Raw genomic sequence first — 22,801 nt, forward strand, 5'->3', positions numbered from 1 at the left:
GTTGTTAAAAGCAGAGGCGAGAAAATACACAGGCTTGAGCCGTTGAGATCTTGCCGAGGAGGCAGAGGAAGACATTTTTAATTGGCTGCGTTTCATTCGTGAGCCTGGCAATCTGATGGAGGAGAAGTTTTAAGACAATTGCTAAACCTTAGGGAATTACCCCAGAATAAAAGAAAATCATCCTCATGTTGTTTATAACACAGAAGCAAACTCCACATTTTGTTGCCGTTTCTGAGTTTTCACGAAATGTGTAATATTGCAAAGCCCATGATAAGGACCGAAGGATCAGCTCTTCAGCAGTTTTATTAGTTTGATTTTCCTTTTAGAATTTGCTACCATGTTGTCTGTTTCCTCCGGGACCCCCTGTTTTTTTCTCCATTAGCGCTAACTAGAAAGAAGCTTAGCCAACAGATTCTAGAAGACTCCTTCCCTTTGCCCATTGCTTCCCCCTCCTCCTCACTCTTTCCACAGCTGACACGAAAATTCATTACATCCTCTGCACAATTTTTTTTTTAAACTATCTCTCTGTTTTTTTGAAAATTTCCCCCTATTTGAAAGAAAAGATCCAGAGACGTACAAGTTACCACTTAAACTTTTATTTATGGCCTCTCCCACCCCAGGTATCGTAAATAATAAAGCATTTGTTACGGATTAGACTTTTAATAATTTTCTTCCAAAGATCTCTTCTAACTTCGGGTAAAGACTGTGATCACTTCTGAAGAGAAATACTGTCCAACTACCAACAAAAGGATGTTTGGGGAGGGGTTTCCATCTGGGTAGGATACTTGGCAAGTGCTTTAGGCCGATGAGAGACCTGAGAAACGGTGCACTTTTCACTCTTTCTTTTCCACTTGATGTGTAAGGCCCCCAAACCCAATACCTGTAGGGCCAAAATTTTTGGCGTAGCAAACTGTGAATGAGAGAGAAGAGGACAGGGGAGAGAATGGGTTGGTCAGCACCATCATTTCAGTTCCCTCTGTCTGAGCACAGTCCTTTTACCTGGGAGAGGCATCCTTTTGACAAATGTGTCTGTAAGTTAACTTTTAAACACATTGAACTGTATTTATTTTAGATCTGCTAATAAAACTGTTTATACCTCTTTGCACTTCCCTAGGTGTGTTCAGAGACATTTTCTCATTTGAGTTGACATAATCTGGCTGCCGGCTGCCTGCCCAGCCTCATCCCCTCCCACCTCCGCCTCCCTGCCTGCCCTCCAGATACACACAACTGCTTGCAGTTCCTGGAACGAGCCATGATGGCCTGGCCTTCGTGCCTTTGCACTCACTGCTCCTTGTTCCTGGAACGCCCCCTCCCAAACCCACGTTCACCCTTCAAGGCCCAGAGGAAGCTTCTCTTCTAAGAAGGTTTCCCGACACCCCCAGCCAATCACTTGCCCCTTTTTGCGCCCTGCATTGTGTAGCATCCTCTACCAGAGCTTGTAGCACTTGGGAATGCAATTACTTCTCTATAGGTTGATCTCCCTACTGGCTGCGGCAACATTTTAGAATTTTATGGCCTGTGAATGCTGAGAACCCTCTGTACCCTCTACTGCCAGGAGAAGGCAGCCCCTGTCAGATGGTGCATCAGTTTCCATCCTGTCTCATCCTGGGAGAAGCTGGGCCACCTACAGTCTTGATTAGTAGTGTCCTCCCCCTTGCCTCTCCCCAACTCTTAACACACACATTTGGAGATCCTGAGACACCATCATTGAGTGAAAGGGTGGGAGGACCCCGCTGAGAAACAGAAGAGGCCTAGGAGAGGCTCTGAGGGTGAGGACACAGTGCCCTGGCCCTAAAGCATCCCTTCTTCTTTGTAGCATCAGGAAGGAGCTAAGCCTCTATTGCCTCTCTGCAAGACAAAGGGATGATGGAGGCAGTTAGGGGCAGAGCTGTGAGGACCAGAAGGGAAACCAGCTTGTCAGTTCACTTTCTGTGATCACATCAGAAACAGAAATGTCAGAAAGGAAGGAGGGAGAGAGCAAGGGAAGGAGGGAAGGGGGCCGGGAAAGAAGGAAGGGAGGGAGGGAGGAAGGAGATAGATGTGTCTTGATAAATTTGGGAGAGGCCGAACACAGTTCATCCGCACACCCCGCAACGCTGTCACCCTTATCTGCCAGTCAAGTGGACAGAGTGTTCAGGTTTTTGGAAGGGAATGTGATGTTTTTGTCCAGACCTAAGGCCTCTTCCAAGGCCAGTCAGGACACTGCTTCCTCCTTGTCCCCTCTCCCCCCAGGTGCTCAGGAACCACTGGGCATCTATAAGTATCAGGTCCCCCCAGATGTCCCTATGGAGAGGACCAGAGCTGGGTCAGGCAGGAGGTTACTTTCCCTTAGGTGGCTTTGCTCCCCATCCTGCGAGCTCAAACCTGGCTCAGGCTGAGAAGCCATGCCTCGGGGCAGACACAAGCCTCTCAGCAGGAACACAACTTCCCCTGCCAAGAACCCTCCCTGGGAAAACATCTCAAGAGAGTCTCTGGAACCACTCACCTTTGCAATAAAGTTCCCCATCTTTGTCAGTGACGTTCGTGGACTCTAGACTCTTCCCACAGATAGCGCAGCGAAAACAGGTCTTGTGCCAAGGCTGCAGGGCACAGGAGAACAGGCAGTTGGATATTTAATAGGGCAGGCAGGGCATTTATTTCCGTGTTAAGTCCCCTGACCAGCAGCATGTAAAGGAGTGCCCTTTTCTTAACCATTCACCCACCTAATTGGCCCCCGGAATAATTATTCTGGCTATGAGCTTGGCCAGCAATTCTTAGGACCCCTAAAAATGAATAGATCAAGGTGATTTCCATATGTATTCCTTCAGAACAGACTAAATAGAATAGGACTTCCCATTTCTAGAAGATCCAAAATACTGAAGAGCGGGGAACTTGGACTTGAGGCAGTGGGTAACATATTGAATATAAAATGAAAAAAGAAAAAAGGTGAAGAAATGGGCAATCATCCAGGGAATTCAACTTCATTTTAACTCTTTGTGTATTTTTTTTTAATTGAAGTATAGTTGATTTACAATGTTGTAGTAGTTTCAGGTGTACAGCGAAGTGATATATATATATATACTTTTTCAGATTCTTTTTCTTTATAGGTTATTACAAGATACTGAATATAGTTCCCTGTGATATACAGTAGGTAGGTCCTTGATGTTTATCTACTTTATATATAATAGTGTGTATACGTTAACCCCCAACTCCTAATTTATCCACCCTCCCACTTCCCCTTTGGTAACCATAAGTTTGTTTTCTATATCTGTGACTCTATTTCTGTTTTGTAAATAATTTCATTTGTATCATTTTTTTTAGATTCCACTATAAGTGATATCATATGATATTTGTCTTTGTATGACTTACTTCACTTAGTATGATCATCTCTAGGTCTGTCCATGTTGCTGCAAATGGCATTATTTCATTCTTTTTTATGGCTGAGAAATATTCCATTGTGTGTGTGTGTGTGTGTGTGTGTGGTATATATATCACACACATATATATAGCACACACACATATATATACACCACATTCTTTTTTTAAATTTTTTTTGGCCACACTGTGTGGCATGTGGGATCTTAGTTCCCTGACCAGGGCTCAAACCTGCACCCCCTGCAGTGAAAGCATGGAGTCTTAACCACCGGACTACCAGGGAAGTCCCTATACACCACATTCTTTATCCATTTCTCTGTTGATGAACATTTAGATTGCTTCCATGTCTTGGCTATTGTAAATAGTGCTGCTATGAACATTGGGGTGCATGTATCTTTTCGACTTAGAATTTTCATCTTTTCCAGATACGTACTCAGGAATGGGATTGCTGGATCATATGGTAACTCTATTTTTAGTTTTTTAAGGAAGCTCCATACTGTTCTCCATAGTGACTGCACCAGTTTACATTCCTACCAACAGCGTAGGAGGGATCCCTTTTCTCCACACCCTCTCCAGTGTTTATTATTTGTAACCTTTTGATACTCTCCCTGTATTTCTGACGGAAGAGAGTTGCGTGGCTTGGATCATCCAGAAGACTGTCTGCCTTCTTCATATCTGCGTGTCTTCCAGGCACAGCCCAGGGTCCTCACCTGTATTTAAATGGCCAGTCCTGGGGTGGAGACTGCCCCTATATTTGGAGTCAGACACTCTCTGTGGCCTTCCTCCCCCTACTTAGTATAAACAGGATTTTTGTCTTTCTTCAGGCTCAGATCCTTTGGTGAACACCCTGGCTTCAGGCCTGAAACTGGAGCTTGTAGACAAGTGTGTGTTACTGTCTCAGACATCAGATGACTTCCCCGATTGCCAGGACATTTGTGAGCGAGGATGCTTCTCACTGCTGTGGGGTGTTTGCTCTGTGCATCAGTGTGATGCCAATAGCAGGCTGAGTTATGCAGTGGTGACAGCTCCCAGGGCTGACACTTTTCTGGAAGGATTGTTGACACAGGATAGGGGAGCCTGTGTGCCTTTGTTTCTCCAGAGCTCCTAGCTGGGTGCCTCCCCCTAGTGGGTTAACGCTTACTGCATCGAATTCCACCAGTTCCAGTTTCCTAGAGCACTGCAGGGTGACAGTCACAGCCCGGGAAAGTGGGTAAGGATGGGTGGCTCCTAAGTGGTTCCTGGGAGCTAAGGACGGTCTGACCTCCACCTGCCCTCAGTTCCTACTTTCTTCTCTCATTCCTCCCAGCATCCCATCTGACTCATATAGAAGTCCTTACCTTGCCACCTCCCATCACCTTCTCAGCAGCATAGACTGACTTTCTGCATCGAGGGCACTTCTCCGACTCTCCGAACTTCGAAGTGAACTTGGAAGGGTTGCTGGTGGTGGCAGAGCGTGCCTGCTTTGGGGACCTGGTGGAAATTGACAAATGAATGAAACCTATAGACTTCCCTTGGCAAACAGTACTAGCTGTGTGACTTTGAGCAAGTTACTTAACTTCTCTGTGCCTTAGACGCCTCATCTGGAAAGTGGGGATAGTCATAGTGCCTTCCTCACAGGGTTGTTGAGAAGGTTAAATGAGGCCACATGAGTAAAGCACTTAGAACAGTGCCTGCCTGGCCTGTTGTAAGGGCTAATGAATGTTAGCCAGAATTCACTTACCTCTTTCCTTTCTGTTGTAAAGCACTTCACAAGTGTTCCACGTATGTTAGCTTGTATAATTACCCTTGTCTTGTTATATTGCTGTGATTGTTTGTTTAGGGTTTTCTATACCATCTTGAAACCCACGGGTCTGCTTTCCAAAATGAGTAAAAATATTACAGGGCAAGATGGGATCTTGACAGTTGATACTAAACAAACCATAGTCCAATGAGCTGATGCTTATCACAATTCAAATTGTCACCCTGCATCCAAAGGTCCCCTGTCCTCTTGAGAGCAAAGTCTAAGAAAGAGGCACAATAATAACCCCGTGATTCCATATCTTTTTGTGTTTCCTTGTACGTTTATCGTTTGAGCCTCACCATAACCCTCTAGAGTAGGCAGGGCTAGCTGGAGGAGAGCATGGGCCAGAGGGGTAAGTGCCCAAGGTTAGCAGCTCATAACTGGTGGAGCTGGGATGAAACCCAGGTCTCCAGACTCTTCCTGGCTGTGCAGCACCACAGGAAAGCCCTAACGTAGAAGAGTGAACTTTGGGTAATGTGAGGCAGAGAATGCAGCTGGTATCATCTTTCTTTTTAAAATAGCATCTCCGGTTGGGATTGAGTAGTGAGAAAAATTTATATGACTAATCACACATCCCTGCAGTTTTCCAGGCTCTACCATGGGCTACTCTCTTTGGAAGGGACCAGATGACTCTTCAGATGCTCTCACTATTCTCTGGGGGACACTGCCTCAGTTGGGCTGGGCCTTTCTGCCAGTCCCACCACAGAGCTGAGCCCGGGTACCAGCTGGCCAGACAGCAGCTGCAGGCCAGTGACTGTCAGTCTATATACTCAGTTTTGGGTTGGAGGTCAGCATGATCATCAAGTAGAACAGACTGGTAGATGGAGGTGGCACAGTGTGAAATCCTGGCTTCCCTAGGATAATGTTGGGGAAACCTCAACATTGTATTGGCAACAGGCAGCAAGGGAGACCTACAGAAAGTTATAATTGTTTACTCCTAAGGCACAGCCCATCCCCACAGAGCCACTCCCCACTGCGATGCAGACGTTAGTCATCTTACAACCCAAGGGAAGAAATCTTTCAGTGACAAGCACACAGAGGATGGCCATTGCGTCCCTGCCATATTTATGTGATTTACACAAAAATGCTCAACGGGGAAGAAAAGAGACCATGCAGTTTTGCAAAGGTCAAACAATAGAACATCTGTACACTCTGGGTTTTCTCTTGACATGCAAACCAAGAGCCATGGTGTAAAAGTAATTGCCCTTTTGAAAGGCCGATAATTTAAAGAGAGTCTTCGGAGAGATGACACATTGTTAAAACTTGGTCAGACTGAGTATTCCTATTGTTGGCAAGTCAGCAATAGAGTCCATTCTCCCACTTCCAGAAAACGTTGCCATGGGAACAGAATGAACCGTCCTGATAGCTGGGGCTGTACGGGCTGGGAGAAGCAGGGTAGTACTCACTGTTGGAACTGGAGGCCCAGGTGTTCACCCGTGTCCGTGCTGAGGCAGCCGGCACCTTGTCCATACCCGATCCCCTTGGGGCCGTACCTGCGCCCGTAGCAGACCTTACAGTAGATCTCTGACTCGTGAGCTGCCACTGTGGTGCTGTCCAGAGCCTTCCTGCAGGCCACTGTTGAGGAAAGGATGGTCAGGGGGTTAGGGTTGAGATTCCTCCCCCCTTTCCTGCACCCCTAATACCCTGACTGGGGCCAAGGGACTCAGCACAAGGGGCCCGCCCCCAGCCAAGAACACAACTTTGATTCCTGACCAGAGCATCTGTCCTGAGTCGTAGATTCCAAGGCAGTCCTGTTTCACAGATGAGGACATTGGAGCACAGAGAGGGGAAGTAATGTTTTCAGTGGTACGCAGCTAGAAAGAGGTGGAGGCCAGAACTGGAACCTGGTGTGTGATCTTGGACCAGCTAAGAATATTGTCCCTGAACGGGGACAACTTGCACTCCTGAGTGTCTCACCACAAATGACATCGGGAAGTGTGAGTGTATATGTGTGTGGGTGAGTAGGGGGTGAGGGGCTGAGGCAGGGGAGGAACTTATTTTTTTCTTAATCATATCAGAATCAGCATTGAGCAGTTTCTCTACTTAAAATGGATTTTGAAAAGCACTTTGATATTCAAGGAGATAATTACGGCTGAGACTTCTTTTGATACACTTCTGGAAGCAGGGGAGGCAATGAAGACCTGCTGTTAGGCTTATATTGGCTCAAGCCCCTTGGTTACTGTATATCACCTAATGTAAAGTATCCCCCATACTTTACCCTAGTATAATTATTATACACATGCTGTGTATATACATTATACATAGTATGTAAGACAATCCCCTATTTTTCCAAAGAGAAGATTAATAGAAAATCTTCTATTAATTAGATTTTTCTATTAATAGAAAAATTTTTGCCAACTTGAATAAATAAACGTTTAAGGATGTAAATGGAAGTGTCAAATACCTACTTGTAACATTTAATTTAATAATATAAATCAACAATATATGGATTTGGAGATGTTACTTTTTTCTAATCTGACACAAATTCGGGAAACAATTGTATCCAAATTATTCCTCTGCGTCTTCAACATCAGCATCTCCCTTCTCAACAGTGTCTTTCTGAGGCAGCTGACCCAGCTCTCCAGAGCAGCTTATCCCCACTTCTGTCTGTGTCTTTTAGAGGCAGCCCTGTTTACCTGAGTAGGAGGCTGTCACCTGGAAATTGTATCTCAGCAAGAAGTACCTATTAGCAATAATATTAGGGCAGCATTAAAAAGTATGTAGGATCTCCACAGCCTAATACCTTGCTGTATCACTTTGTAATGATGATCCTTAAAGATTGTTTAGGGTGATACTCAGTGCTTTGTAATAGTGAGGTCATATCCCCAGGAATAATAATATATGGGCATTCAATTTATTTGCCTCCTTTTTAAAAAAACAGTTCCATCAAGTGACCTCTATAAGCAATCCAGCTTTGAATGAAGTTGTTTCAGGCTAATATGCCTTTCTCAAGTGGTTATTTATTTAAAAAAAAAAAAAAGTGTTATTGAATACAAGAGTGGGAGAAGAAGATAAGGTTGTAGATGAGGTAGGATTGGCCAGAGGTTGGTGGTTATGTGGCTGGGGAAACAGGTGTATGGGAGTTCATTAAATAATTATGTCAATATTGTTTGTAAGAATTTCTATTAAAAAACAGTTTAAATAAATGGAGTAATTGAGAGACTGTCCTGTAGCATGAGAGACTTTATAAGACTTTGAAGCCAAGGCAAACCCTTTTAATGAGGAATAATTTTGGGGGGAATTTGCCTTATATTTGAGCGTATAAGGTATATACCTGTCTCTACCCTTCCTGTAGCTGTCAGTTACTAATCCCCAGAACAACTTGTCTTTTTTTGTTTTTTTGTTGTTTTTTTTTCAGAACAACTTGTTGACTATTCATTTATTTTCTATACTCTGAGTTCTTTGAGGGCAAAACAGTTTTAATATCCCCAGAATGTAGCACAGAGCCTAGCCCAGAGTTAGTCCTCCGTAAACATTTGTTGAGTGAATGAATGAATGAATGAATGCATGCATGCATGTGTGAATGAAGATCAGTGACTTGTCCACGATTATACAGTGGTAAATTGCAGAGCCATGACTGGCCTCAGGTCCTTTGACTCCTACTCCAGTGCTCATTCCCATCACTCCAGGACTGCCTATACCCTGTCTTGTCCTGGCCAATTCTATAGCCACTCCCTGGCTTCTGACTAGCTTTCACACACAGGCGCAGCAGAACTGTGCTGTGTAATACCGTAGCCACTCACCCGCCACATGATGTTATAATGTGTATATTGGTGACACGTTGAAATTATAATTTTTTGATATATTGGGTTAAATTTCTTTTTTTTAAAGATTTATTTATTTTATTGATTGATTGATTGCTATGTTGGGTCTCCATTTCTGTGCTAGGGCTTTCTCTAGTTGCGGCAAGCGGGGGCCACTCTTCATCGCGGTGCGCGGGCCTCTCGCTATCGTGGCCTCTCTTGTTGCGGAGCACAGGCTCCAGACGCGCAGGCTCAGTAGTTGTGGCTCACAGGCCTCGTTGCTCCGCGGCATGTGGGATCTTCCCAGACCAGGGCTCGAACCTGTGTCCCCTGCATTGGCAGGCAGATTCTCAACCACTGTGCCACCAGGGAAGCCCCTGGGTTAAATGTTTTAAAATTAATTTCACCTGTTCCTTTTCACCTTTTTAAAAATAAGTTTACTAGAAAATTTAAGTTTCCATATGTGGCTTGCATTATATATCTTTTGGACAGCACTGGTAGGGGGGTTAAGATTTGTCTAGAAGTTTGGAGAACACTGGCCAGGAGACAAGCTAAGGTAGACTCTGCCTCTCTGAACTCTATTTCCAGCAACTACAGGTTGACCTGTGGACAGACCACTCTTGTGACGATACTACAGAAAATCACGCTCCTCTCCAGGATCCTTCTGTCCACCACTGCAGAAACCTGTACTGCTCAGACCCCCATCCCACCCACAGGTTCTAAGGAGAATATCCAGGGGTTGAAAGGGATGCACCAGCAAATGCTCACATCATTCTTCCATGGCTCCGTTAAACAGGGCATCCTCCTGCTGCCTGGGAAAACAAGACACCCCTCACCATGGAAAGCATCCCCACCGTTGCCTGTTCCCACTCAGACATCCAAGTTGATGAAAGGAGAATAAAGGCCTAGAAAACTGGATCTCAGATGAAGAAACCCAGCTTTCTTCTTACAACAACTTGTGTGGCAGGTATAACCATCTCTATTTTATAAATGGGGAAATTGAGGCTCACAATGGTGACTTACCCAAGGTCACACAGTTAAAGTGCATGGTACAGCCCAGACTCAAACCCTAGTCATTTTCACTCCAACTCCAGTGTTCTTTCCAATATTCCTTTCCCCCACTGTTTTTAAAGAACACTAGCTGTATTTGGACAAAAGCCAGAGGGTTATGGAACTCCCTTGAGCAATGACTTCTGGATCATTGTGATGATAATGGTGAATCTGATGAATGTGTATGATGGCTTAAAAAGAACTACACATCATTAAAACCTAAAGCATTAGTAAATCCACCCACCCAATCGCTCACAGCAGTGTTTCCCCCTATTCCTTGGTGAGAATTATGTTTGTTGTGGGAGGTAAGGGATAATGGAAACTCCCGCAGCAAAGAAAGCGCTACTATTTCTGGAGGATGAAGTGTCTCCATGCCCTAACAGATGGAACCCAACCCTTGAAGTTCTGTTTGAAACAGCTTGAGGCAACGCGATGCCTTGCGCTGCTGGGCTAAAACATGGGGGCGGATGGGTCTCGAAGGGTTGGGGAGCGGGCGTCTGCGAAATGTCCAGTAAAGCTAACCCTTAAGCCAGACCTACTGGAGGGGAGCAAAGAAGGCAAGTGGCCAAGACAGAACTGCTCTCCTAAAATAGGATTAAGCTGCTAGGAAACTCTAGAATGCAGTCGTGTTGAAGAGACTGGACTGGGAATCTGAAGGTACAGACTCTGCTCCTGGCTCTGCTGCAGATGCCAGTGACCCAGGCTTAGAGATGAGACATGACTTGTCCAAAGTCACATGAGTTGGGTAGAGCCTGACTCCCAGGTGGACCATGGGGTTTTAAGTGTCCCCCTAGTTTTGACATTTGTGAAACTGTGTCCAGCAAGGGACAGTAAAGATTCCCCTTGTCAAGTTGATGGTGCCCCAAGCACTTCCCTTTCCGACGCTTCCAGAATTGTCATCTGTTGCCCCCCAGCCTGACACAGGTTCTTTCTTAGGAAAGACCAGTTGCAGCTGGCTTCGGTGACCGCTGGCCTGTGGGGACAGCACATCAAGCCAAGTCCATCCTGGCTGCAGATAAGTGATGGCTTTCTTTCTCTGCCAAGTCACACTTTGTAAATGTCGCCACTGGGTCAAGTTTTCACCACTGGGAGCTTGTTCTGACTTTGAGCTTCAGGGAAATGGCTTCTGAGCTGGACAAGTGGTTGGAGAGGGGGTGCTCAGGAGAGCACCATCCCTTCTTTAGGTGGGGCCCCAAAGTGATATCCCTAACAAGTTCCCAGGGTATGCCGATGCTGCTGGCCCCCAGGCCATACTCTGAGAACTACTGATACACAGTATCTGTGACTAGGTGTGAACTCTGAAGTGCTGAGGGGCCGTCATGGTGTTCACCCAACTCACTGCAGTGGAAACAGGTCTTGTGGAAACTCCTTCCATTGCACTGGATTTCTTCCGCATGGTAGACGGTCTTTCCGCAGGCTCCGCATTTCGCTCCTCCGCCCCAGTTTGACATCTTGAAGACTCTCTGGTCAAGGTCAAGTCTAACAGGACATAAAGCAAATACCCTAAATTTAGGCAACCTCAAGAGTGAGCCAATCCCAATCGACATATACACACTAATATATATAAAATAGGTAACTAATAAGGAGCTACTGTATAGCACAGGGAACTGTACTCAGTACACTGTAATGGCCTATATGGGAAAAGAATCTAAAAAAGAGTGGATATATGTATATGTATAACTGATTCACTTTGCTGTACAGCAGAAAGTAACACAACATTGTAAATCAACTATACTCCAATAACAATTTAAAAAAAAAAAAAAGAGTGAACCAATCCCTAGTAGTGCTGTGGTCTGAAGACCGGGATCCAGCCCCAGTTTGTTGATGGTTCATTCATTCCTTCAGCAAATGGTTATTGTGTGTAAGTCATTGGATAAGCTCAGATACTCAGAGCAAGCTCTGAGCAAGTCACTTTACCACTTTGGGACTCAGTTTCCTCTTTGTTAAATTTCAATAGCCCCTGCTCTTATGTACCTCACAGGGTCCTTAGAAGGAATGGATAAGCTAGTTTTGTGTATCTGAAATTGTATGCAAATATTCAGTATTGTTATTTTCTTCCACTTAGGGTTTTAAAAATTATTCCATCAGAAGTGGGAATAACCTATGAAAATGGTATTCTTATCTAGCTCAGTGCTTCTTGAGTCACCTTGGATCTTGTTAAGATGCAGATTCTGGTTTGGTAGATCTGGGGAGAGGCAGGAAATTCTGCATTTCTAAGACTCCAGGCAGGGCTGATGCTGCTAGGAGGGCACCACCCTTCGGTTAGCAAAGCCTTGGCTAATCTTGCTGATAAAAATACATAATATATAAAAACTCTATTCAGATTTATTCCATCTATCCATTAATTCCTTTTTAAGAAATATCATTGCCCGGGCAATGAGCTATGTTGGCACTGCACTAGATCAGTGGTTTGGAAACCTCCTCCTGCTTTCAGGGCTAACGGCAGCTTGCCATGTGCATCGAGATGCACTTCATAGCTTCTCTTTACCTCTGTTTTCCCACCTATGCTATGAAGAGGGTCATTCTTTTCCTTGTTGCTTCACAGTGGTGTTGAGAGGATGTGCAGGAAGGTACTTGTCGGAGCTCACAGGGACAGGTGTGATCACGGGAGCCAGGTGATGCTCCTGCGGTCCTTCCACACCCTCCAAGCACCCTCTGCTGCCAGAAGCTGCTGAGAGCCACCGCAGGCCATCCTTGTCTCCTCACTAGAGAATTATGTTTGAGGGATACTAGGCAAGGAGGGACATCAAGAAACTTTTTTCTCTTTCCTTCTGTGTCTGTATGTAAGTACGAATCCAGTTTTCAGTTTCCCCAGAGCGGAACTAAAATAAGCCATCAGTACTCAGTGAAATCTGAAATCCTGCCAGCCCCAGGGGGGCTGAATTTTCTCTGGGATCCTTTGGTTTCTAGGAAGCCTGGTGTGTCATCTTGTCATTGACACCAAGCACTATCAGACAATTCCAAGTGGCTGCCTCTGACCTTCTCTTTCCCTTCTGGGAAGCTAGTCACCTTCTTATAATAGTTGGCAATGAACACTAAGCCTCCTGGGCCACCTGGTCTGGATTGTGTCTCCCAGCCTCGTAAGAAAGACAGGTTTTGCTAAGAAACAGAAGGTAAATAGCAAACAGACCATGGAAACCGATACTAGGACCAAAGGGAAGCTCTCCACCTAAATGTCCTGCAAGGAGATTTTCCTGCTTCCAAAAGCAGGTTAGGTTAGCCAGGAACATCCTACCCTTCTTCTCAGAGAATCAGGCTCTTCTTTTTATTCAGTAAAATCTTAGAAAATACGTTTTTTAAAAGGAAACATTTAGTGCTACTATTTCTATAGTTCAGATTGTTTAGTGGGAAGAGTAATGGATTTTGAATTGAAAGGCTTGGGATCAAGTCTGCATTCATTCATTCATTTATTCATTTAATCACCATGCATTTACTACCTGCCTATCATGTGTCAGACACTGCACTAATTACTCGGTGAGGAATGAAGGAGGGGAAAGCTTATAAAAATGGGTAATTTGTGTCCTGTCCCCTAGCCTTGAGAAGCCTACATTCTAGTGAGAAAGATAGGCAGGAACCAGAATACTCTGTACCAGAAAAGAGGCTTATGAGAAGTGCTATGCAAACTCAAAGGAGGGAATGGCTACCGACATTTAGATTGGGGAGGAAAGCAGTGAGTTGTTGGAGGATCACAGAAAACATCACATCTAAATGGGGTTTTGAAAGGTGAATAAGAGTTCACCAGATAGAGAAAAGGGAAAAGGACATTTCAGGCAGAGAAAAGAGCACACAGAAAGGCATGGAGAACTTAATATGCCCTAAAAGAGCCCAAATTGTTTATTTTTTACTTTCAGGGGCAGAATAGATTTTCAAGATTGCCATCTCATGTACAAACAAGATGAGGCATAAAAAGTAGACATTTGGGGGTAATTTTTTACCCAACTTCTTTTTCCAAGATCCACCCTTCTCTGACTAAAGATGGTGTGTTTTTTTGGAAAAGGGTAGAATCATAATTTTCCTCGTGTTCATTTTGGTCCTGAGTTTCAACAAAATATAAAATAGAGGAGAAATGCAATATATATCCAGGAATGTGACAGTGACACTTGTGAAATTAATGATGTGAAAATTTTCAATGAAAACAGCCCCAGGTCAAATTTCTCATTTCAAATCTTCAGTGGAGATTTCATTGGCATGTCCTGCAAGTTAATGGGAAAGAGATATGCTTCTTAGGGGTGTGTGTGTGTGTGTGTGTGTGTGTGTGTGTGTGTCTTCAGCAATTGTCCACACATGATACTTTCCAAAGTGCATATAAGATTACAGATAATAGCTTATTCACAAGGTAATGGAGCCTGGCACAGGTTGTTATTAAGTGATCATAAATATCTGACATACATTTATCAGGACTTGAAACTCAAAATAGAAATCCATAAGCATTCAATTAAACAGGTGCTCAGTTCCACTTCTAAAGATGGAAATGTAGCTATGGGGGCCTAACACAGACGACGTCTCTGATTTCTTCTTCAGATGCTCAAAGGCCAAAAGGCAGCGTGTGTTGTAAAACATCCTGAATTGGAAGACACAAGTTCTAATCTTGACCTTGCGGCCTTAACGTGGGTCAAAAATGATGATAATATGTCCTGCATTTTCCTCACAGGATCACTGTGAAGGTCATGGAAAGATGATGGAATTTAAAGCAGCATTGAGAAGCTGTTCAAAGGTAAGTCATTGTTATTCACTTTATTTCAGTTTACTCAAATAGCACCGATCTGCTAATTAAGTCACTATGATTTGAAAGCCCATGTAGGTCCTGGCTTACATATCTAACCTTCTCAGCCTCCTGCATTGCTTTGGAATTCCTGTGTCTCAACACTCCCCTAGCCAGGCCTGGAATGCGAGTTTACGCTGGCAAGATACCAAGGGGTGGGCCATTTGTTTATCAGCGTTGCCTGGCACAGGCAAGGGTCACTGAAGGTGGGACACCAAATATAGGCTTGCCCGTCACTCAGCCCCATTTGTCACCAGGATCACAATCTCCATCACATCACCTGGCACTACTCCCTGGGCCAGTCCCAGAGATGGCTGTGTTGTCACAAAGTCGTGGGTCAGGACTGAAATGGGGGACAGTCGAATTTAGGAGGATGAAACAGAATGCAGGACCCTGTGATGTCAACTAGGGAGAGGGTGGACTCCAGACTTTTAGATACCAGATCCCAGTGAGAGACTTACCTGGGTGGATTTCATAACGAATAATGCTGTGGAAGAGATTATACTGGGAATGTGCTATAGTAGGGGCTGGAGAAGGCTGTAAACCAGATGCAGGAGGCCAGAGTTCTAGTTCTGTCTTGCCTCTTCGAAGCTGTGTGATCTGAGAAAACCATGCAGGCTCTCTGAACTTCAATATCCTCTCTATAAAACAGGCATAATAGTCCCATCTATTTCACTATTGCTGGGAGGACGGTAGCTGTTCGAGTGAGTAAAATCACTTTGTAAACTACAGAGTGTTATAAAATGTAAGAGCTAATGAGTTCTGCCACAACTCTAAGTTGTCACGTATCAGTCTGAATTTTTAAAAGTATAACTGTACTGTGTAACTTGGGCACATTCTTCCTAATCCAACACTCTGTTTTTCTTTTTTTAAACTACCAGCTGTGGAGCTGAAAGGTGATACCTTAGGGCAAAAGTGGGTGGTGTAGATAAAATGGGTGCTCAGTGATTCTGTTCTTTCTTTGTTAGGGGTCCATTAAAGAACCAGGGAGGGAACCTTAGGCTATGGCTTTGAGCAGAGACCTCCAGCGACAATGCTGTTTTCATCTCAGTGTTGGTTTATTTGGTTGTCCTATTAGGTGCCTGATTCCACATAGTGAGTTAAATTGTCTACACTGACTGAGGCAAAGATTTTGGAACATAGAAACACATATCTGGAATCTAAATGATAATCACAATTATTACTAATATAATAATATTGTTATTAAAGCCATAGCGTCTGATGCCCAGCCTTTGGGCCAGGCCCTATGGTAAATCTCATTTAAGCTTCACAGCAACCCTTCAAGGCAGGTGCTTTTACAACATTCACTTTAGAGACGGAGACATGGAATCTCAGGGAAATTACATTGCCCAAGGTCACATGGCTAGTATGTGTCACATGGCTAGGTTGGAATTTAGGTCGCTCTGACTCCAAAGCTGTGTTCTTATGTTAACATTAGCTTCTATTTATTGTTTACTATGTGTCAGTTGCTATACATATACTATCCTTAAATACAACAGCCCTGCGGAGCAAATTTTGTGATCCCCATTCTGCAGATGAGAAAAATGAGGCTCAGAGGGCTTAAGTGACTCGTCTGAGGTCCCACCACCAGTAAGCGGCAGAACCACAATTCAAACCCCAGTTTAAGCTGGTTCTGTGTCCCATGTTCCTGCTTACAACACACTCGAGAGGGGACAAGGGTCAGCACCTCCGTTAACCAACCTTCCCAGCTGATGGGAATTGGGATCTGATTGACCCATTGTCTCTCCATGGGACAGAGAGAATACTCATGGGTGGGAGTAAAAGAGGGAGATGGAATTCAGTTCAGTAAAATAAAAGACTTTCTAAGAGTCAGTGCTCTTCACACATGGAAAGGGCTCCTTTGGGGCTGGAGAGTTCTTTCTCACTATTGATTTAGCTTGGCAGGGGATGGGTGTCCAAGTGGCTGTAATGTAGTGAAGCCCCCTTCAAGGGTCCTTCAAGCCCTGAGACAGGTTTAGGGATCTGATCGGTGACTGGAGCCTCACCTTGCAGAAAAGCTGCCCAGTAGTGTCTCCTCTCAAACACTGCCTCTTCTCTAGTCTCTTAATCCAGGTAAAACAGATGATGTGGAGAAGCATGGGCTTTGGAAAGAACCAAGCCAGGTTTCAAAAAACACTATCTGTTCAACCTTGGGCAAATTACTCGAAAACTTTGAGCCTAGTGTCGTCATGCACATAAAGAGAGAATGAGAAGACTTGTCTTAGAAGGTTGTTTTCAGTTAAATAAGATAATAATAATAGCTAAGATATTATACATCAATGCTTATACATAGCAGGTATTTAATAATTTTAGTTGCTTTCATTATTACTGTTATTTTATCTCCAAAATGGTTTTAAAATCCATTTTCTTAAAACAAGTACATCTTTGCAACTCCTTCTCCATGGCCCTTCTCTTCAGACCGTGAACCAACTCTGTTTCTCAGCCGTGAGAGTGCGCTGTACCCAAGAACAGATGCAGCCAGGCCAGGGAGAGAGTCAGCCTCCTTGGGGGGATCAGGGTGCCTGGCACCAGGGACGGCACATCAGGCAGGGTCCTGAGCCTGTGCCCCGGGACACCCGCTTCCTCACTTTGGCAGCTCTGGTGCCTACCACCAGCTGACCTCTCCGGTGCTCTGGACTTTGAAGGGAAGCAGTGAACCCAAACAGAGTCACTGTGGCCCAGGGAGACCATGGCCTTCAGCTCCCTGGTGTAGGACATTCAAGGTCAGGGGCTTCCTCCTAAGCTTCTGAACAGATATATGAAGTCCCCCTTCCAGAGGCCCTTTCACAAAGCCTGAGGAGATAGGTTGCTTAATCCCAGCACAGAAATAAACCCAGCTCTCATCCCTTTAAAATTCAGAGTAGACACACCTGCCCCTTAAACTAAGGCTGTAATGCACAGGTCATATTACATCTTTCCTGAAATTATCTCTGAGGTGTGGCTGACTTTTACTCTCAGAAACTCACTTTGTTCTCTCCTGGCCTTTATAATTTGCTTTTAAGACCACGTTGCGCCCTGGTTTACATCCTGGCTCTGCCACTTCCTAGCCGTGTGATCCTGAGTAATTACTTTGCTTCTTTGAACTTTCGTTACTTCCTCTGAAGAATGACTTCTTGCAGGACTTTTGGTGACAGTTAAATAGGCTAATTTTGTTCTGCGCCTGCACAGGGCAGTAAACGACCAACAAATCACGACCAAGCGATCACGCTTTCCCATGATGAGGCTCCGAAAAGCTTCCATCTTCCTTGGTCCCAGTAATAAGACAATTATTGTCTCTTCTCCTGCATTCCTTCATTGTGATGAATAACTGCAGTTTTTCACATTTGAAGACATCACATTTCTCTTTGGCCGTGAAGGCCAACTCTGGATATAGTATTCCCAGACATCTGAGTGGCACACTTAATGATTGGAAGTTTGCCTGCCTCAGGAGCTATATTTCCTGTGTATTATATTCCTTGTCTGTGTCCTTCCTCTTGTAAAACAAATTAATCATCTTCTAACTCCTGGTCAGCTTGTTATTTGCTCTGACCTCTGGACTTTTATCATCACATTTGTACTTAGCAGGAAATCCTCCTGCAACCCATCAGGTTTGGCCCTGTGCCTTTCCTCCAAGGCCTTGAATATTTGTACAGTTTTATTAGACTTACAAAGTACTTTCTTATACTTTATCCCATTTGATTCTAACAAATCCCTTTGGGATAGGTGGCTTTACTTTAATTTTACTGTTCAGAAATGGAAACTCAGAGAAGTGATGTTCAGAGCTAGAATTTGAACGGCCTCTATGACTGATGCTATTTGCTTTCTTCTATTTCCTTCTTCAAGTTCCCAGGATTTCTGAATTTGTATTCTACCAAGAGTCTGTCTCCACTTCTTCCAAGAAGTCCGTGGCAATTTGCCTGTTGAAGGATCCTGTTCGCACTTTCCTTCTCTCTCCCCCCGCCCCCTGGCCTGGCCCCTCCATCTCCAATGGACGGCTTGTGCGGGGGCTGCAGAGCACCTGTCTGCCCGCTGAGAGGGTGCCGAGCCTGGGGGTCGGCTGTACGCTCTGCCAACAGCCAGGGCTCATTTTATTTTTTATTTTTTTATGTTTTTTGACCGTGCCGTTTCGCGTGAGGCATCTTAGTTCCCCGACCAGGGATTGAACCCACGCCCCCTGCAGTGGAAGCGCAGCGTCTTAACCACTGGACTGCCAGGGAAGTCCCTGGGGCTCATTTTAATGACTGAGTTGTTCAGAATAGAACCAAAGCCAAGCCAGAAGAATCCCGGACATTTTCTGGGTCAGAAAGCAGTTTTACATAAATTGTGATGAATTGGATGTACCCAGCATTGAGATTCAGTCCCAAAAGTCAACTGAAGACACAGGCTCTTCCCTATTTTCTTGTCCTGTCCATGTCGATGCCCAACCTTCCCTGCATTAGTGATGCATCTACTTCCCGCCAGTTCCGACACGAGATGGTCAGTACAAGCTCGTTGAATTGCACTGATTTGTACTGCAGAGAGGCAAGGTTCCTCAGACCTGTTCCCCAACCCCTCCTTCTCGGGGAGTCACTTCCCCAGCTCAGTGAAGGAAACAGAAATTAGAGGCAGTGGCTTTGATCTGAAGGCAGCAGCTCCACTCAGACTATTGTTTAAAACCACTTCTTATTCTCAGTCACACTCATGCCTGTCATTCACTGGGATGTAAAAAAAAAAAAAAAAAAAAAAATCCTTTACTGAAACCTAGAGGAAACACTGGGAATCACCCCTCAGCCCCAGCTGGGAATTATCTTCCCAGGAAACAGAGTTTTTAATGGGTTTTCAATACAGCAATGTCTATTTTGGGTCTTGCTTTGATTAGTTTCAAATTAGTAAAAGCAAGCCAGTTGCTGAACATCCTTGGGATATAAAATCAATTTTAAATCAATAACTCCATTGAGTATTACCTATGTGAGAGACAGGGTAAGGTGAAATATAGACATCTGAGTCATTCACCCACACCTTTTGAAAAGAACAAATCCTTGTATTTTGCGCATTGGAAAGCTGGCTTCTGCTGTATCGTATCTATTGCAACCACTTTGTAACTGTGCAGTGCTTTACAGTTTAGAAAACTGTCACCACGTCCACGTCCATCATTGCAGAGGAGACCAAGACCCTGAGGGCAGGAACTTTCTCAAAGTCACACATCCTTTCATTTACGTGGTCCTAGGACTAGAATGCAGGTCTTTTGACTAAGACGATAAGAAACATGATTCCATGAATAATGGAAATAGTTTTAGACCAAAAATAATCCCTTACTCATTCTCTGTGGGTTTTCCTTGAACCCCCAAATGCTAATCACCCTTTTAGGAATGTTCTAGACAACTAGGTCCATCTAGAATCGAGCATAACTTGAGCCTCCTCACACAGAACCAGAGTGGATGCTGGTACTTGGGACGTGAAACACACCCTTACTCTACGGGACCCTTCCTAGTCCCAGCTGGCCACCAGGCCAGCCCACCCCCAGCCCTGATGCCCTTCGCTCCACTCACCTGCCTGTGCAGTCTCTGTCGGCTCGACTGCCTAAGGGGGCTCACGTCCTCTTTAAATATATGGGGGCTGTCACCAGCCTTGGCCTGCGGAGGGAAGGGGAGGGAGGCCGAGGGGAGAGGGTGAATGAGACATGAGTAACACAACTGCTATCAGAGGCTGGAAATAGCCTGTGACCAAAGCCCTGAGTGTCGTCCCGCCCACACCAGCTGCGAGACCCTTGGAGAACAGTATCTCTTGGGTTCTGTTTTAATTGCCAATCGCCTATGGCGCCAAGGGATCAATTTGTGGAGTGCGCATTTCTGATCAAGTGGTGGGAACAGGAACAAGGGCAAAGAAAGATTTTACACCTAAAATCATTTTTCCGGGCTCCTATCCCCCTGACCTTCCTGGAAGTCAATGCAAGGTACCTGCATATGAATCATGAACCATATCTGGGAGCCCTTTGCAACTCCGAGACACAGGTCACTGTGCTCGTGAAGAAAACTCAGAGCTAAAAATAAGAGTCATGGTTGTCTGAAATGATAGTTAGATAATCTCTTCAAAGCAGCTTGGGAAAAAAAGGTCAGCTAATCATTAGGGTCCTGTCACTTCATGGCCCGCTATCCTGTGAAGAAAAGCTTTCTTTCCAAAGGTTTGAGTTACTTTGTTATCTTTTTCTACTTAAGAATTTAACATGGCTGTGCATCCTATTTACAAGTCTTGATAAGTCTCTCTGAACCCACATTTTTTTTGGAGGTCTCCTTTCTCTTTGCCTGAAATGCGCATATATTTTGATCAAGCATCAAGGACGCATATAAATTATAAAATTTGATAGCTGGCAAGAAGTTCAGAGATTTAATAGACCAATTCTTCATGTTATGGCTGAGGAAACTGAGGTACATAACTTGCTAAAGGCCAAGCAATGGGTCTTGGTAGGTCCCAGATGAAAATCCAGGTTATCTGTCTCTTAGGGGAAGGCACTTTCCACTAGTGTTGACCTAGCTGTTGAGGCTAGGTGTAGGTAATAGCCAACCGAGAGGGATATGAAATCCAGCCCTTCAAATCAGCCATATTAGCCTGTTCATTACATAACCACAAAGCAGTTGGTTGAGTGATGGAAATAACTGTAAAGAAGGTTGTGCTAATTTCACGAATATGAACACAGCAAAACCTAATATGAGATTTTCCTAGTCTATGTTTTCATGCAGAAGTGTATTTGTTGTAGAAATGGGGAAATGGCGAGTACTCTAGAATGTTAAAATTAGAAGGTACTTTAGAAGTCTTCCAGGATAGCAGCTTTCAAACTTTCGTGTGCTTTTTTTTAGAACGATAATACTATTTTCTATAAATAATCTTAAATGGAACATCGATATATAAAGCAAATAAAAGAGGAACTTCACTGCTTGAAATAAATAGGTGGTCTATTATAATAAATAGGTGGTCTACTCACATAGCCTTTCTCGGAACCCCCAAAGTGGCTTCTAAAATACTTCTTTGAGACAAAATTTGAAAGTCACAAATGTAGCCCACAACTTTCATTTTATAGTACAGATATTAAGGCCCAAAGAAGGGGTTTAGTTCCCTTAAGGGGAAATGCAATGTGTATAGTAGAATTAGTTCTGGAGCCAGAAAATCTGGGTTTGACTCTAATGTTTCTGACCTTTGAAAAAATGTTTTCTGATTACACAAGTAACATAGGAATGCATTTTTATCGTGAAAGACTAAATGATAAAGATGTATTTACAGTAAATTGTAAAAGTGCCCTCCCACAATCCTACTTTCTTTCCCAGAGTTAACATGTGACAATATTTTGGGTTTTACATAACTTGAGTCACCTTTTAAAAGGATACTTTAGTCACATTTATTGTGAATTTTGATATATATGGACTTATTCCTTTCATCTTATTTTATTTTTTTTAAATAATGTTTCTTTTTTCTTTTCTGGACTTTTATTAGATTTAATAGTTTTCCTTGTCATGTTTTCTTTTATGACTTAGAAATTATCCTCTTCCTCTAATTTAAAAACGAATGCACAGATAGATAGATAGATATAGATTTAACTGGTAGCCATATTTTATTTCTTCTATGAGATGAGAAAATAAGCGGCACATATATACAATGGAATATTACTCAGCCATAAAAAGAAACAAGGGACTTCCCTGGTGGCGCAGTGGTTAAGAATCCACCTGCCAACGCAGGCGACATGGGTTTGAGCCCTGGTCCGGGAAGATCCCACATGCTGCAGAGCAGCTAAGCCAAATAAATAAGTAAATAAAGAATTGCTTTAAAAAAAAAAAATGAAATTGAATTATATTTAGTGAGGTGGGTGGACCTAGAGTTTGTCATACAGAGTGAAGTAAGTCAGAAAGAGAAAAACAAATACCGTATGCTAACGTATATATATGGAATCTAAAAAAAAAAAAAAAAAAAAAAATGGTACTGATGAACCTAGTTGCAGGGCAGGAATAAAGATGTAGACATAGAGAATGGACTTGAGGACACGGGGTGGGAGGGGGAAGTTGGGGCTAAGTGAGAGTAGCATCAACATATACGTACTACCAAATGTAAAATAGCTAGTGGGAAGCAGCAGCAAAGCACAGGGAGATCAGCTCGGTGCTTTGTGAT

At 44.0% G+C, this 22,801-nt stretch overlaps 1 protein-coding gene across 1 annotated transcript; it reads right to left on the reverse strand.

Moving 5' to 3' along the window:
- Positions 1-833: 833 nt before the first annotated feature.
- Positions 834-11,474, reverse strand: CSRP3 (cysteine and glycine rich protein 3). The gene is made up of 5 exons (XM_061203136.1): positions 11,267-11,474; positions 6,541-6,709; positions 4,692-4,824; positions 2,486-2,579; positions 834-910 (listed from the first exon to the last, which is right to left on the reverse strand). The coding sequence occupies exons 1-5, from the start codon at positions 11,472-11,474 to the stop codon at positions 834-836; spliced, it is 681 nt and encodes a 226-aa protein (XP_061059119.1).
- Positions 11,475-22,801: the final 11,327 nt, after the last annotated feature.

Source organism: Eubalaena glacialis, chromosome 10 (genome assembly GCF_028564815.1).
Source record: "Eubalaena glacialis isolate mEubGla1 chromosome 10, mEubGla1.1.hap2.+ XY, whole genome shotgun sequence".
NCBI lineage: Eukaryota > Metazoa > Chordata > Mammalia > Artiodactyla > Balaenidae > Eubalaena > Eubalaena glacialis.